The 18,337-nt window shown below is 39.0% G+C and overlaps 2 protein-coding genes across 2 annotated transcripts in view; one reads left to right on the forward strand and one right to left on the reverse strand.

Annotated features, from left to right (window-relative positions):
* The window catches only part of LOC124803002 (transmembrane protein 234 homolog), a 38,344-nt gene extending 30,174 nt beyond the window's left edge, over window positions 1-8,170 (forward strand). Inside the window, exons 4-5 of the mRNA XM_047264109.1 lie at window positions 5,568-5,660; window positions 7,996-8,170. Coding sequence (XP_047120065.1) covers window positions 5,568-5,660; window positions 7,996-8,090 — 188 coding nt within the window. The 3' untranslated portion in view covers window positions 8,091-8,170. The remainder of the gene's footprint in view (window positions 1-5,567; window positions 5,661-7,995) is intronic.
* A 1,790-nt stretch (window positions 8,171-9,960) lies between these two features.
* The window catches only part of LOC124802906 (dynein light chain roadblock-type 2), a 30,231-nt gene continuing 21,854 nt past the window's right edge, over window positions 9,961-18,337 (reverse strand). Inside the window, exons 3-4 of the mRNA XM_047263972.1 lie at window positions 10,394-10,561; window positions 9,961-10,274 (exon numbers count right to left, since the gene is read on the reverse strand). Of these exons, the coding sequence (XP_047119928.1) occupies window positions 10,231-10,274; window positions 10,394-10,561 (212 nt within the window). The 3' untranslated portion in view covers window positions 9,961-10,230. The remainder of the gene's footprint in view (window positions 10,275-10,393; window positions 10,562-18,337) is intronic.

Consider the following 18,337-nt stretch of genomic DNA (forward strand, 5'->3'; position numbering starts at 1 on the left):
CTCATATGGTGTATAATCTGTCTTTTTCATGTGTGTCCCATGCCTAGCGAAATATTTTGGAGCCTACTATTTCAGTTCGTCCAGCTCTTGGTTCAGAGAATAATCTGAATGCCACAAGTTCTCTGCAGTGCAGTAAGTTCAGGAACTTTGTTACATATACTTCGACAATTTTCCATTAAACTTTTGACAGTCGAAGTGTCCTTACTTTGTATGCGATCTGATTTCTCTTCCTGCTTATCAACTGGCAAGCATCCATCAGAGAACCTCAAACTACTGCCTAGCCTAAAAATATCTCGTGTGCACTCCACAAGTATTCTGCTATCTGAGTAGTTACTTCTTTTGTGTGGTGCACTGCTGACCGATCAAGGGAGTCGTACAACTTTCCAGCCCATAATGCAGATCCAGAAATCTGCACCCATGAATGTCATGGAATCAACAGAGCCTTTGCTTGAAACATTGCACTATACTCCAAACCAAAGGGCCCCGATCAACTCTGGGCATGATGATGCAAATTGTGAACTCTGATTGCACCTTGTGAGTGAGACCAGCAGTCTTCCTCACTTCGCCAGCCACCTGTAAAAACTGAGGATGACCTCAGACCCAAACGGCAGGCCTCATTGGTGCTGATTGTAGTAACAGCTTGCAGACTACTGCATCCTGCATTGTCAGTAGCCACAGGTAGGGCCTCTTCCAAGTCTTGGATGAGGCCACCAAGGCAGACACACCAAGTGCGCATTGGATTTCTTTCCAGCCCTCATTGCTCTTTCCCTAAGGGGCTTCATAATGCACCTAACATTGGAGTTCCCAATAACTAGTAAACCCCCCACCCATGTGCCTGCTCGGACCCTGCTGAAGTGTCAGCTACCTGTCAAATTACAGAGTGAATGGGCAAAGCCAGACAGCCAGCCTCCATGTTGACACTCTGGCTCAAGTGATGCAGTTACGTAAAAACCCACCACTCAGTCTACAGTGAGTGTGGATCCCCCACATCAGGTATGCTGGAAGGTGCCTCGATAGCAGAGCCCATGGGTGAAACAACTGACATCAGTTACTCCATTTCCGCCACACCCCGAGGCAACAGCCTGCAGACAGCTGACCATGGCAATGTGTGTCTTCAGCTGTTTGCAAACTGTGGCCAGCTCCTCCTGCATCTGCACACAGCACACATGCACCCTATCCATTGTACTACTACTAACTTAAGAATTAAATTATGAAAACAAACGGGAAAGCTAAATAAGTGACTTGCTAATCTCCTTACCAACAGAGGCTGATGGCTGACAGAGATTTAGCTCACCAAACAAGAATGATGCCCTTACATGATATACCACAGAATTATAAAAAAAGCAGTTTATGTATTGTGATGCATATTCCATATTACATAATAGCATCTGGACTGGAATGAGTGAATACTTGTAATTCATTATTGTGTTCACATCATTAACAATTACATACAGAGGTTAACAAGAAACATTAACAATCACACCCTCAGGTTTGAAATATAAATTTCAGATATGATCCAAGAAAGTGCAAGGACCGTTTTCATAACTTACAGAACACAAAGTGTTTTATAAGGTGTAATTAAAGCAACAAGAGACATTAAAATGGGAAAACACCTAAATATATGAGAAATAGTCTCATCTGTCCCTGTTGCAGAATACATATAGAGCATATAAATGTTTTTAAGCAAAAATTCCTTTAACTTACATTTAAATAATCAGTCAGTACCTCCTATGGGCTTAATACTACTTGGAATTGTGTTCTCCTTATGGGACAGCTGCAAGTGTACAAGTCCATTTGGAAAAATGAAGAACTGCAGGACAGTTGATTAATCCACAATCTTTTATTGTATTCATGACCGGTTTTGGAACACTCACAGTTCCATCTGGTGTAAAAAAATAAAATAACTTAATCATCTGAAGTCTTTCTCATGCCAATGTTGTCGTGGAACCAGAGGTTCCGTGTCAAAAGGGTAAAAGTGACAAAAATCCCATAACAACTATTCCCCCTGTGCTGTGTCACCAGGATCACAAACAGATCACGCAGCACAGGAGGAGTAGTGGTTACGGAATTTTTGTCCCTTTCACACTTTTGACCCAGAACCTTTGGTTCCATGACAACACTGGGATGAGGATGACCTCACATGATAAAGTGATTTTAGTTTTTACAGCAGATGATGGAACTGTAAGTGTTCCAAAACCCTTGTGTACACAATAAAAGATTGTGGGTCAAGCAACAGTCCTGTGGTTTCTTCATTTTTCAAAATAAACTTCAAACAGAGTTGAAGATTTTTGTGCTAGCGTGTTTTACTGCTTTTTGCACTAGCCAGATTCTTTGGATCACATTATATGGCACATTTCCTTCTTGTGTTGTGATGGTGATGTTATTCATTTTGAGAGTTTGTGAAGCATGAATGTCATGATTGAAAAGAGATATTGTGATATAGTTATCAACATCCCTACTTGGTAAAAAGATTAAATGAGTTCCTGCAGGAATTCCAGATACAACTCTGACAACATTTTTCTCTGAATGATAAATACTTCTTTCAATAGTGGTGAATTACCCCAGAAGATGAGCCCATAGTACATCATCAGTGAATGGAAGTAACTGAAATAGGAAGATTTTGAGACACTGATGTCTCTGATTTTGGGGGTATCTGGATAGCAAATATTGCTGAGCTAATCTTTCACAAGATTCAGAGGTTATAGTGCTCTCATTATTCTTGCTCATCCTCTTCTGCTTCCAAGAGGTTGCCATGAAAGTACTCTCTTGGGCCATCTGTTTTCATTCATTCTTTTGACATTCCCAAACCATCGTAACTTGTTCTTCTATTCTATCCATAATACTATAATCAGTCTGCATCCTTTCTCTAATTTCCTCATTTCTTAGGTCAAGTGGTTCATTTCTGAATCTCTAAGTCTTTACTTTCTGTGAGTTCCCAGCACTCAGTCCCATAGCTTCTTATTGGTTCCACAGTGGATTTATATAAATCCTTTAAACTCATTTCTGAGAGACCAAGGTATAGGACTTAAATTTTGGATAGCTGCCTTTCCATGCCTGGTCCGTTGGCTGTCTGTATCACGTCTTCCATGTACATCTACACTCTGCAATCCACTGTGAAGTATATGGCAGAGGGTATGTCTCGGCGTCCCCTTATTATGGTTTCTTCTCATTCTATTCTCATATAGAGCAAGGGAAAAATGGTTGTTTAAATGCCTTTTTGCATGCTGTAATTAATTTAAACATGTCCTCCTGATTCCAATGTGAACAGTACATAGGGGATTGTATTATATTCATAGAGTCATCATTTAAAGCCAGTTCCTGAAACTTTGTGAGTAGACTTTCTCAGGACAGTTTACATCTATCTTCAAGAGTCTGCCAGTTCAGTTTGTTCAGTATCTCTGTAACACTCTCCTACAGATCAAGCAAAACTGTAATCATCCATGCTTTCTTTCTCTGTACAGGTTCAATATCCCCTGTTAGTTCTATTTGCTACGTGTACAAACTCTTGACCAGTATTCTAGAATTGATCGCATGACTGATTTGTAAGCAATTTCCTGTGTAGACTGATTGCATTTTCTCAGTATTCTACCAAAATTGAAGTGTATCACCTGCTTTACCCACAGCTGAGCCTTTGTGATCATTCCATTTCATATCCCTACAAAGTGTTACACCAATGTATATTGCATGAGTTGCCCAATTGATATTATAGGATACTACATTTATTTTGCTTTGTGAAGTGCACTATTTTACATTTTTGAACATTTTGAATGAGATGCCAATCTTTGAAAACTTATCGAGATCTGATATGCAGCTTCTTTCAGACAGTACTTCATTATAGATACCTCTGTCATCTGCAAGAAGTCTGAGATTACTATCAATATTGTCAGCAAGGTCAGTAATATACATCACGATAGAATGCTACCCAGTTACTTAAACGCTTAACATACTTAATGAGGTGTCCGCCAATGTACAAGTTACTTCCCTCTTCTCCACAACATACATACTCCATCTTCTCAAAATTAATTTTCGAACCTCACTTTTTGTACTCTCCCAAAAACTTCCTCCCCTTCATCATTTGCTTCAATGACCTGATCATCAGTGCAGGAAAGTATTACATACAGTGGTTCCCTATTTCAGTTCACATGCCCATGCACTTTCTACACCATAGATCCACTATCTTCTGCACATGCATCTCAAAGAATGTGAGAGCATCCTTGCTTCAACCCTTAGGTATTCTGAAGACCTATCCACAGATTTCTTTTCCCCACTTTAATAACACATTCTGCTGACTTATAGAGGTTTATGACATTTCTTACAAAAATTTTTGCTAATTCCTCTGACCACAGCACCTCAAACTACAGCTTTAGTGGCACTGTGTCATATGCTTTCTCAATATCCATGGAGACCAAATGACTGCTTCAATTCCTTTCCAGTCTCTTCGCCATGATTTGCCTTAGAGTAAGAATGTTATCTACACTGACCTGCCTCTTCTAAAGCCAATTTGTTCTTCCACTTGATTTACAAATGTTCTGCATTTTTTATTTGAAAATCCTCACCTACAGCCTGGCTGATTGAACTTGTGATACTGCTGCCATGGTAATTGCTACACACTTTCTTACTTGCCCCCCCCCCCTTTTTTTACGTGTGGGGCTTAGATGTGTTAAATTCCACTCCGCTGGAAATCCTTCCCTGTACCTCATACATTTATTAAATAACATGCTTAGGTACTCATACAGAATACTTAGGCCACACGAAATTCTACTGGTACATTTCCAGGCCCTGGTGATTTCCCAATTTCCATTTGTGTAGCCACCTCCTTGTACCTCTTTCATAGTTATTTTCCCTACCTCTTTGCTGTCCTGCTTCTCCCACTTCGACTAGAAATGATATTTTAATTAAAGATGAATTAAATTTTTTGATAGGTAGTTGTCAGTACAAGATTATAGTATTATAAAGGGAACATTTCCCACTGTTCTGCAAAATTATATTTATTCAGTAATGTCAGGTGACACCTGAAGGCTGCTTAAGAAGGCAAAAGCTGGTTTGTGACCGAGTAAATATAATTTTGCAAAACATTTGGAGGTATTTCCTTTTCAATACAATACTTTATATATTATTTGGTCAGCTCCCAGTACTACTTCCATCATATTTAATATTCCATATTTTATCAGCAGTATACGTAGTATGGTAAAAGTAGTTAAGTCTTTATGATGCAAAATACCTTATTGAAAGCAAACTTAAAGTAGCAATATTCAGTTATAGAAGTATGTCAGATATTTTGAACGCATTGCCTAACTGCTGTTAGTCCACAGTTTTCATCCAAGCCTGGACATCACATGTTACACTAGGAATTTAATGAGATACTTGATCAGTATTACATTGTAGGAGGAAGACCTCTATTCCTGGAATGCTCTTTCCAGTGAACATAGGAAGAGGGGGGGGGGGGGGGGGGGGTGGAGAGAGAATTATTTACAACATTACATTCCAGTAAAATTGATGGATATTTATTTTATATGAACAGTTGTACTTTTTATTGAATATTTCATTTGTCTAATCCATTGTTTCAGAAATGTCTTTGGCAGTTCCAGTAGCAAATTCCCTCACATTTGTGTTCACTGCAGCTACAGGTTGGATCTTGGGAGAAAGCTTACCCAATGCCAGTGAGTACAGCTTCAGAAGTGTTTAATTCATTATACCACAAAGTAAAGTATGCCTCAAAATAATGACACACAAAAACTGTAGAATATCAACATTAAGCACACATATATAGTTTCTGAAGATTTTTATAACCAAATATAACAAAAATGTCGCATGAAAACAGAAGCCTGCTCAATGTATTTGAACTTCCCACAAGTCCTGTCCAACCAGAGCAAGTCAGAGACTTTGAGAATGTGAAATCTCTGGCTTAGTTAAATGCGCTCCATGATCAGCACTAATCAAAAGCATGGATTCCAAAAACATAAATCATGTGAAACACAACTCATACTTTTCTCACATGACGTAGTGAAAGTTTTGGATCAAGGCAGTCAGATAGAGTCCATATTTCCTGACTTCTGTAAAGCATTTGGCTCAGTACCACACCTATACTTATTGTAAAGAGTCATATGGGTATCAAGTAAAATTTGTGACTGAAATGAGGACTTTTTGGTAGGTAGGACACAGTACATTATCTTGCATGGAGAGTCATCATCACATGTAGAAGTAACTTTGGGTATGCCTCAGGGAAATGTGTTAGGACCATTGCTGTTCATTTTGTATATTAAAGACCTTGCGACAAAAATAAGGGGAACCTCAAACTTTTTGCAGATGATGCAGTTGTCTACAAAGATGCTGTATAAATATTCACTCAGATCTGGAAAAGATTCCAAACTGGTGAAAAGATTGGTAACTTGCTGTAAACGTTCAGAAATGTAAAATTGTGCACTTCACAAAATGAAAAAATAGTAGTATCTATGACTATAATATCAATGAGTCACAGTTGGCATTGGCCAACTCATACAAATACCTTGGTGTAACACTTTGTAGGGACATGGAATGGAATGATCACATAGACCCAGTCAAACTTCGGGGTATTGGGAGAATACTGGGGAAGTGCAATCAATCTACAAAGGAGATTGCTTACAAATCACTCATGTGACCCATTTTAGAATATTGCTGAAGTGTGTAGAACCTGTGCCAAATAGGACTAACTTGGGTTATTGAACATATAGAGAAAGGGGCAGCATGAATGGTCATAGGTTTGCCTGACCTGCGGGGCAGACACTCCAAGATAGACGTAAATCATCCCGAGATAGCGTATTGCCGAAGTTTCAAGAACCGCCTGTAAATGATGACTCTACAAATATACTACAATCTCTATGTACTGCTCAAGCAGGGATTGTGAGGACAACATTAGAATAATTACAACACACAGAGAGAGAGCCAAACACAATCATTCTTAATTCCTTAGACTTTCCTGGCGATTTTGTGAAATCTCATTGAATTGGGTGTACTGCCGGTGGTCTGTGTTTTTCTAACACAATATTTCGACACCATACCTTGGCGTCTTCATCACGTGCTGAAAGTTCAGTCACAGGAAGCACCTGATGAAGACGCCGAGGTTGTGTTGCAGAAAAACGCAGGCCACCGGCAATACACCCGATTCAATGAGATGTCACAATCATTCTTCCCACAATGCATACCATTCTTCCTGCAATCCATACTTGAACAGAATGTCAATCCCTGACAACTGGTACAATGTGCACCTACACAGCGCTGATGGACCAGTGTGTGTGTGTGTGTGTGTGTGTGTGTGTGTGTGTGTGTGTGTGTGGGTGGGGGGGGCGTGGGCGCGCGCGTGCCCACTCTTGTAGTGTGTAGAATATCATTAAGAAGTTCATATCTCTCTCTCTCTCTCTCACACACACACACACTCTGACACACACACACACACACACACACACACACACACACACACCTCTTTCACGTGTGGTTTGTTTCTGAAGTTTTCCTTTCCGTATTTACTATTTTCTTGTGTTGCTTTGAACAAAAGCTCACCTAATCAAATGCCTACACAAAGGCAACTTTGGTTGGTACCAACTGGGGGGGGGGGGGGGGGGGAGAGATGAACTTATGAAGGTCAATAACTTAAGTTCTGTTAATTCCACACAGAAAAGAGTAATAAAATATCCAAATAGAGATGGTACACTATCTAGCTTTTAGAGTGGAAGTAGCAGCAGTTCTGCAGTCACATTAAAAAACTACAAAGATAAATTATGTCAATATGAGATACCTGGGCTCTCACAGATTGGAATAAATCCACATTTTTAAGTATGTTTTTATACTGTTAGTATATTATCCTATATTTATTCTGTTGAAACTGCATGTCTGATTCCACACAGTGTTACTTGAAGAAGAATTTGATAGTAATACAAATGATATTTATAGCTTTAAAATTATACTTGTTCACATTGCTTGCTAATTTACTGCTAATCAATATTGAACTTATTTCTACAGAGACCGTGTGTGGCATTACATTGATAGTGTGTGGAATATCACTTTGCTGTGTGGACAAATTCCTCATGCAAAATGGAGGAGGTGGTGCTGGATGAAGCTATGGTATCATTTTTGTATTTGTTTCATAAATGAGACGGTATAAAATAAAAGATTTCTTTACTGCGTATTAACCTAATATTCTGGAGTTTGTCATCTCCTTACTCTCTCCTGATGTGTGTGTGTGTGTGTGTGTGTGTGTGTGTGTGTGTAGGGGGGGGGGCACTATGCATATTGTACAGCTACACATTTTTCTTGGCTTTGTCTGGACATTCTGGCTTTTCCTCAGTGAGGGTGGACTATGTCCCCTCACTGTCAACCCTAGGAATCAAACACTTTTGTGTGAAGAAGCACTGTAGTAGCTTTTCTGAATGCTGTACTACATTCTTCCATGCTTTGATTAAGCTGCTGGTGTTAGAAAGGTGGTAAATCATTTTCAGGTACTATGGCAGCATTACCTATGACTTCTCTGAAAAGGAAAATCATTTCTAGCAGTGAGTATAAATGTTTTGTATGCAACACAAGCAAAAGTTCAGAGCTGCAGTGTGGGAAGGGCATTGAGCCTGTTACTCCCATTTCCTGCAGCCTCCATTGACCTCAACCAAGAAAAAAGTGTATGCTTTGTAAAGGCTGCTCTTTCATTGAGAATATTGCTGTTCTATTCCAAAACAACCACTTACCAGAGAGTGTAGTTTCAAGGTTGACGAATCTAAAGTCTACTGAAGGACACGTCACATAAGAAGCAAAACTATGTAATACACAAGCAAATTCAGAAGAGTAATAAATGAGAAATTATATAGCACACAGTTAAATATTTGCTTTTAACAATATTTGTTAACCCTCGACTGATATTTCATCATCTACTTACAATCAACTTTCTGCACCAGGTAAAGAGCTATGTTGCCATACATGTGGCAACAACCAGGCTACTAAGATGATACTCCTGTTGCATCATTTGATAAAGTGATGCTGCATTTGGTATTGGACAACTGCAGTGCAGATGCACCAGAAATGATGTAGCATGTCTACAAGTTCGACTTTGCTTACCATTCCATTCCACTGTTTTTCCAATCATTTTAATGAAAAATCACATTTCTGCTGCTTCGTTGACAAATAATGGAAGAGCATACAACAACACAGGAACTTCTGTTGTGGGAAATATGCCTCTGAAAGTACTTCTCTACTCAGATTTATTGTTTTAGCAAACATTTAGCTTTTTTGTTAGATATTTTTCTTGTCAGTAACATTAAACTACAAGCACTTTTTCTTATGGCTGACTGCAGATTGTATTGCCCAGAATATAAAGCAGATCAAGTGATTTAACTTTCATCAAAATGATTAATTCCTAATATGAGAAGTAGGGAAGAGCACAAAACAAGAACATCCGTCATACTAGAGGAGCAGCTCTTTTAACTGAGAAATGTAAATGGTGGACTTGTGAAAACTAGTGTAGAAAACTGGAAGATCTCATTTCAGTCATCTTATGGCTCAATCTCTCCAAACAGATGTGAAATTAATTTCTCTCGTAAACGCACTGGTAGGCAAAGTGAGAGAAATTAATACTGTAACAAAATGTTTTGCAAACTGTAGTACACAGATGAAGGTAAACTTTTACTAACTGTACTGTATAAATTACATGGTTATGATGTAGTGTCATATGCAGGAATGTAACTTTGTCTGCATTACACATTTTAAAAAGTTTACAGCTACCACACTTCCACTATACCAACACAAAATCTAAGGTACTGCACTCTTAACTCGTTGAGAATCATCTGGAAGTCAATATGCATGCTGGGCTTCAACATCTGTTCATCAACAATGGTTTATGATCATGCATTAGTTTGAGTGACATCTTACTATTTAAAGCTTAAGAATACAGTGACTATTCAACAAATGCACAGCTCAGTAGCTGGTACTCCTAAGAATGTATATGGTAACATGATATTTATTTTATTAGTAAAAATGCTAACAGAATACAGAAATACACATAAATCATTTTCCATTATTTTGCAAAATCAGCATATGGCAATAAATAAGGAGTAAAGCTTGCAAAAATGTTAAGTATCATGTTGCAGCAAATGCAACAAGAATATATTCCAGTAAATTATTTGTGAGTGAAGTTCTGCAACAGATTAAAACTGTGTTCACGATCACTGATGAACACACGCTGTGCCAGATTACACCACTTTGGCCTGCAGTTCATTCTGTTGGATTCTGCACTACTATAAGAATGAATTCCTTGTCTGGAAAAAAAAAAAGAAAATGAAAGAGTAACATTTCAAAACAGTAACTACTCAACAATTTATTCAAAATTTATATCATTGCAGTGTAAAACAAATCGTGTTTAAATTTGGTTTCTCACCTGGCGCTACCAATATTTCGTGTTTTTTGGACCGTATCCGAAGAAAAGTAAGATCATTGGTAGGATCTAAATCTCTAACAACACTGCGAGCTCTGTCTGTCAACTGGCTTATCAGCCCCGCATACTGAACAGTAGTTGTGTTGTCCATTGTCGTCTTAATAGGAATTCCTGGAAATAAGAACAAACTAATTTTGTAATGACGGCTCTTCCCTCTGTCAGTTTAGTAACACATTCTGACATTTCAACATACACAGGTAGCAGAAATATGACAAAGATTGAAAGAAACCGAGGGGGGGGGGGGGGGGCGGCATAAAAACCATTTCCCACCCACTGAATTCCAAACAAATTGTGTTGAGCAAGGATGACAATCATCATATACATGGTGCTGCTGGTAAATGTGGTCTGCATATTTTATTTTTGTATCTATAGGCATACACACCATTTCTGCATACTTACGACACCCAACACTGATGTGTTCCGACAGCTCCTTTTATTTTAATATTTATTTAGGGTATACACTAATGGCACTTCCTAATGCTACATCACACCAAAAACTCATTTCTGGAAATAAAGTGTGTACCAATACAAAGGCACATTTTTTAACTAAACACATTATTTATTTGAAAAGCTGAAACATTTCTTTTTTGAACTCAGCATTACACAATGTCGTTGCATGTGGAAGTAATATTGGAGAAATGTTCACCAAAACGGTATTGAACTCTTACCCTAGGGGCCAAAGACAAAAGGAAAAGCAGTCATAACTTTGCTCGAGGAACCATAAAAATTGCTCAATACAACAAACACAAATCATGGAAAACCTAAATAAAGGTGACTAAATGGAGACTGGAATCAGTCTTTACAAAATTAATATGAATTCACCATCTGCCAATTGCATTATATCACCATAACAGGTAAATCATGTGTTAACTGAACTAACAGAATCACACTGAAATTAAATCAATGTTATTATTAACCCAGATAGTCCTGAATTATTTGTTTTTCAAAATTGATTTATATCTTATCTACATTCATTCACAAGGTTGTAAGGAAGAAAGTAAAAACAATTTTGAGTATTTATTTTTATTTAGTATTTCCAAAAATGGGCGTCCTTCCAGAAGGACATCAGGACAATAAGGGAACTTGTTTTTAAAGTATATGACACTGCACAATTAACTTGTTTTGGTTTTTATACTTTCAAATAAACATAAATAAATTTGAAGTATGGGCTAAAACAGCTAATAAATACAAAAAACAAAGAAAATAACCTATACACATATTTTATGCACTAGTATGACTAGACAAAAAGCAACAAATATGAAGTGGTTCGTCACATTTTACGCACATAGGGCTAGTAGTAGTTTTTTTTGTGGCAAGTTCGACATTTCAGCTGCTGCTTCTTTTTTGTCATCCCGTCCATTGGTAATTCAGCAACATAATGTTCTCTTCCATCAAATCTGGAATCTAGTTTTGCCCTCTTACTAGGACGTCCTCTGCTGGTAGTGACTCTTTTGTTACTTTCAAGAAATGCAGTGACAATTCAACGACGAAATGTCAGATGATCTATGGGTTATTCGTTGTGCTTGTAAAGATCCCAGGCATTTTGCTCTGCAATGTCTATAAAATGTGCAATGATCGGGAAATGCCACTTTTTCCCTCTTATAGAGCATCTATATAGGGATTCATTTTGGTCAGTTCGATCTATGCCTCCCATATGAGTATTGTAGGAGCGTAATAAGTTAGGTTGAAGCACGCTAATCCATTTCTTTTGTTCCCTGGAAAATCTTGCTACAGAGCGTAGTGGTTGCACTCTGTCAAAGTTAGTGGCTACAGTGACAACATTGTTGTCATTCCAACGTACAATGGAAATCCCGGATGCTGAGTCAGAACAAATTTCATATGATCCTCTATTTTCTCTTATCATTTTATCTACAAATGATAGAGTACAATTCTTAACTCTGTTTCCTCTTATTGTTCCTGTTGCTTCCACACCCCTCTCTTTTAGGTCATGTAGTGCATTAGCATTGAGCTGACTTGCTGGTAATTTATCTACACTTGGGTTTTCTTCAGCACCCGATTCTTCATCTGTTACGTCATCAGTTGAATTTAGAGGAGGATGTAATGTTACATTCACACCAGTATTAGGTATTTCCTCATCTTTTGATTCTAACATGTCCAAAAGTTCCATAAGTGTACATCGTTTCCTGTGAATACAAAATGACAACATATTACCCTGACGTCCTTCTGGGAGGACGGTTGAAAACATTATTGTATTACAAATGACGAAAACTTTCAATCGTAATATGAGCCCATAAATAATATAGGTTAATTCTTGAAGATATTATATGACAAGTTTCAGAATTATTGACGCGATATGAAAGAAAATATATATACCCATCGATGACAAGGTCAGTCAGTTCGTCCACGGTAAAATCTGCCCTATTTTCAAGACACAGGTTCTCACTCACTATGAACGACAGCGTCAAACTGGCTGTCGCAGCGCACAACTGAGTCTGCCTATGTCATATAACAATGCGTCACAGTCCGTTGCAACAATGCGTTATTCGCAAAAATAAATAATTTCAAGAGTGAGTTACGTCGTCCTTCCAGAAGGACGTCAGGGTTATCTGGGTTAACTAACAACTACCATGCTGTTGAAAAATTACTAATACTACTTGCTGAGGAATTGCACATTCAAATTACAGCAGGTAGGCATGAACAGTGCTGGTAACTATTCGAGTGCAAAAGTGATAAGTGATACAGAGAGATGATTGAAGCATTAGTCTTAGTTTTATGTTCACAGTCTCTAAGGATGGCCTTTTTTTGGGGCTCAAAAATATTTCAAGCCCACAATGGAGACAGGATCTTGGTATTTGTTCAAAGGCAGGCACAGAGGCATTTAAACAATCATAGTTCCTGCACTCCTTATGGGCATGGAATGGGAACAAACCCTAATAACTGGTACATTGGGACACATTCTCCACCATGCACTGCAGAGTGTTTTGCAGAGTACAGATGTAGATGTAGAAGGCAATGGTAGTGGTACAATGCTGGTCAACAACATGGTCATTAAGGCCTTGCTGAATCTGTGTGAATTAGGCAATTCCACAGCATTACCTTGCATCACAGGTAAATGATGGTGGCAGGGAAGTGATGTTAATGAGTGATCATGCACAGTTAAGTTCAGCTGTCTTCCCACATAGAAGAGGCACTGAGTCATTGAGAGGCACATAAACAAGACTAGAAACTTACTAGCTTTCGTATGAATCCTTTCTCGACATAGAGCATGTGCATGCACACCCAGGCCCATGTGTATACATGCTAGGAAGAGGGTTTGTGTTGGGTCAAGTTTGAGAAGGGAGACTGGAGAGCCAGAGGGTAGGAGGGTGGCTGACAGGTCTGAGGGAGGCAGCATGTGTGTGGGACATGAATGTGAACGGAAGAGGCAGCAGGTGCATGATGTAGGAATGCAACATACGGGCACCACTGAATTCATGCAGTAGACAATGACTACGACATGGAGGAGTGGACTGGGAGGGGGTTACAGAACACACAAAGGCAAGACTTTGGGGAAGAGGATGTGGGTGAAAGCTGGATGCAGTTACAATCCTGAGCCAAGGAGGAGGTTGATGTGGGCAGTGCGCTACTGGAGACCAGACCAGGAGCATTGCAGGGATGAAGGTGTGTTGCAAGGACAATTCCCATCTATGTAGTTCAGAAAAGCTGGTATTGAGGAGAAAAAGCCTGATGCTACAACACAGCAGAGAAACTTATAAAAGCAATCATGCTATATACCATTTTTACTGCAGTCTCTGCACAGCTTTCTGCATGGGCATGACAAGTAACCAGCAATTCAACTGAATGAATGGCCACTGCCAAACTGTGCCAAAAGTAGAGTTGGCCACCCAGTAGCACACGCTGCTGATCACAACATGCTGAATTTCAATGGCTCATTCACAAACCCTCCCTTTTGGATCTGTCTCCCAAACACTAGTTCACTTCCTTTGTATAGACCTTCTATATACCCTTTGCACCTTTCCCTTCTTTCCTCAGTAACTGTTTTCTATTTGAGCTCTTGATATTCATGCAGTAGCTTCTCTTTTCCCCGCAAGTGCATGTAATTTTCCTATAGGTAGTATCTATTTTTCCCCTAGCTAACTATGCCATGGGCCCCCACGCGTCACTTGTTGCAATCAGCCAATGTTTGCAGCAAGTGCTATGGTCTAACTGCTGATGGCAGTCTCCTAGACTGCAATTTTGACTTTGTTGTTGCCTACTATCAATGTTATGCAGATAGGTGCAGTCTTTGATCACCATTCAATACTCAGTTGTGTTTTCAGTGAACGAACCAACGGCATACGGGTGTGCAACGAACATGGTTCATATTTAAGTGCTTCCCAATTGAACCACCAACAGTCTTCCCCTACACTAACATGCGAGTTATTCAAGAAACTTTCAGAGGGCAAGAGGTATCATACAAGTTTTTGTTGTGTGTATTTCCACACCTTTGAAGTATACCTTCTGTGATTCATTTGTAATTAATTTTTGCTTCATGAAATTCATGTTGTTGAAGAAACAACTTACAAAAAATGGTGGCGAAGATTTTTTTTGGAATTGAAATCAATCCTGTGCTGGAATAGGACTTGTCCAGTTATTTTGCTGAGTATTTCAAACCCTATAGACAAGCAGTTATTCATGCTCTGGAAAACAATAACTTGTGCAGTAGCTTGAAATTGTACAGGAGCTGATGGATCCGGCAAGTATACAATCGCTTCTTGCAATCATAGTTTTCCAGTCATTCAATGATTCTCAAGAGGACTGGGAAGGGTAGCAAATGTGTTTTGCACTTCGTTTTCAGGACTGTCCCCTGAGCAACAGAGAGCCTTTCTATTATCTACAAACCCAAAGATCTATTATCTTACGCAAAAAGTGGCCAGTGCTGCCCCTCACCACTATTCAGTCATTTTTAAGTGAATATTTTGCTACAAAAATGCATGTGTCAGTTGCTTTTTGAGAGTTCCTTTGATATCATAAGGCAACACAGACAGTTATGCATCATGAATCAAAGAACTACCAAGCTAATGAATAACATGCAAGTTTACATAATCTTGTGGAACGTCAAACTCACAATTATTACTCCATGACAAAGTGATTAGATTAGGACCAGACAGTGAAGTTTCTGCTCAAACGTGGCTGCAATTATATCTCTCTCTATCTGAAGTTTGTTATCTGTATTGCTAAGGCTTTGAAGAGTTCCCAAGCAATTCAAGCTTCAATTTCCATGGACTGTGAGAGATCAGTATTGTCAACTAAAAGGAAATTCAGCTGACCTAACCTGTCTAATGACAAAATTGTAAAAGTATCACACAGTCCAGGTGCAGAAATCAAACTGAACACCGAAGCTGCCACCTGGTCCTGGTGGCCACAAGTTGGGATATCCTTCACTGGTAATGGTACCACGCCAGCTACAGTTACGCCATCTGGGGCAAACTCAGTCATCGATCCGAGGTCCTGTTCCAGGACAAAATTCAGGTAGTAGGTGCCTAGAATTCCTGGTTCTCGAGTCATCATCCACTGTCCATCAACCCTATCTATGGATCTGGACCCAGGCACATCAGTCTCCCCCCTCCCCGCCGACTCTGCACTGGCATTCGAAGCCACGCCCCAACCTTTGCAACAGGTCATGCCCGCCCTATCCTCCCCAAACTGTCCACAATGGTTCTGGTCCCACTCACAGATTCAACAAAAATATTGATGGGTTAATCGCTATAGTTATGCATACATCCAGTGATGTCGCTAGGCACAGTGTGGAAGAGTATATCCATGTTTGTCATGTGGCAAAATGCTTGTGGCAGAGTTGGCGGCTGCCACCTACTGACAATAACCATGCACTGCACGGTTCTCTGTAGGGCTGCTATTTTGGCTTTGTTATTACCTACCATCAATGTTTGTCTAATGCAGTCTTTGCTCGCCTTTCAGCTAACTGTTGTGGTCTCGGTACACAAACTGACAGAATACTTGCACAGAATACATGGTTTGCATTCAGGTGCTACCCAGTAGAACCCACAGTGTTCCCGCATGAAAGTGTGAGTATGCAACAAAACATCCAGAAAACTGTACTGGCCAAGAAGTATCCCCCTCCAGAAGTTTTTCCAGAAGTGTCAAAAATTTTCTGTATTTATTTTTTTTCAAAATATGTATTTAGTAAAGTCTTTACTGTTGAAGAAGCAGACTTACAACTCACACTAAAGGTACCTGTACAGCCTGCGAATAAGACAATAAAGAATGAACATTTTATTCTATATAACTTGATAACAGATTACTGGAACGTTTATTTAAAAAGCAGTCATTTGGAATTTAAAAGGTTCTTTAAAAAAATAATAGCTATCATCTTTTTCTTTCAAAAAGGAATAAAAATCCACACTGTAAATGGTTATTTCAGGGTGCAAAGGAATACTATATTCTTTTTCATTTTTTAATTTCAAGGCAAACAAACTCAACATGTACTAAAAATGATGCAACTAATTAAGTGTCAAAACTATATTCTGATCATAGGTACAGACAGCAATGCATGACTATTGGTTTCAATGCAAACACACTACATAGGTTTAGTTTCTAATATAGTTAACTTTGCACCATATTGACCTGCAGATGAAACCAGAAGCACATTTTTGAAAAGCTTTAATTAATGGGTTTAGAAACAATTGGTTTGAGCAGTATTTAACAAAAAGAATGCAGTAAGTGGTGCCGAATAAACCAAATTACACTGGAGGGGGGATTTTAGTCATGAGAGACTAATCACCAGTGGGAGCCCACAGCACTCAATTTTGGGTATACTCCTATTTGTTTTGTACATGTGCATGACTTTTTGCTTTCAGTACATCAAAAAGAGATGGTAACTTTTCTGGGTGACAAGTGTTACAATTAAACAGACAATGACAGAAGTATTGTCAATATGTTTCAAGGAATTAGTAAGTGATTCCTGTGAAGTAACTCCCTTAACAGCACAAAAACACATGTTATTGTCAGCAGCAACAATTAATGAAAAGCATGAACAGAAGCCTATGAATAGGGCACATTCTTGGATGTACATATTTAAATCTGAACTGTATAAAAGCACAACTATCAGTAACATTAGTTATTACTGCAGCATACAAACTACAAAAAATTGCACCACCTGCATATCTGCACACATGTGTAGGCTTGGATTTATGGGGAGAAGGGAAAAAATAAGTCTTATGAATCTGAAATCAATAACTGTACTGTGGAATAAAAACAAAACAATAGTGCCATCAAAATGAAGAGTCACTTGAGGAAACTATAAAATTATGAGAGAACTGCAGGCCAGTACTTCCCCTCTGCAGGAAAAATTTTCAGTACTGCCTATAGAGATGCAGACGTACAAGGCTAATAGTTCCAAAAGCTGGGAAGATTAAAAAGGAAAGGCAGTTCGCCTGGTCCTCAGGAAGAGAGGGAGGCACTTGTGAGGATGAGGGGAGACAAAGATGGAGGAGGAGCTGTCAGAGCCTCCCCCTTCATCTATTGTCTCTCTTCATCTTAACGATAGATTCTCTCTTTCATCCTGGGGTCTGACTTATCTTTCCTCCTGTTTTAACCTTCCCTACCTTAAACAAGCCAATATAAAAGCAATATTTTTAAAATTGCACATCTGTAAAATCAAAATCTGCAGCTCTTTAACATTCAACACTGTGCTGTTTCACACTGTGCATCATAGTGTGCTTGAATCCTTCCCAGTATGCTACTAACAAAGGGGACAAGACATCACTCTTCAAGCCTGTACAATGCTTTGCAAGGGCTCTCCTTAGGTCATAAAGTGTGGGAAGAAGATTCTTGTGATGATACATTGCAGGTTATAAGTGGTCCCAATTATGTTCAACAGGCCTTATTCAGCAATTACTGCAGGCCGTTCAATTCGGTTGATCCCTG

The sequence above is a fragment of the Schistocerca piceifrons genome, chromosome 6 (assembly GCF_021461385.2).
Source record: "Schistocerca piceifrons isolate TAMUIC-IGC-003096 chromosome 6, iqSchPice1.1, whole genome shotgun sequence".
NCBI lineage: Eukaryota > Metazoa > Arthropoda > Insecta > Orthoptera > Acrididae > Schistocerca > Schistocerca piceifrons.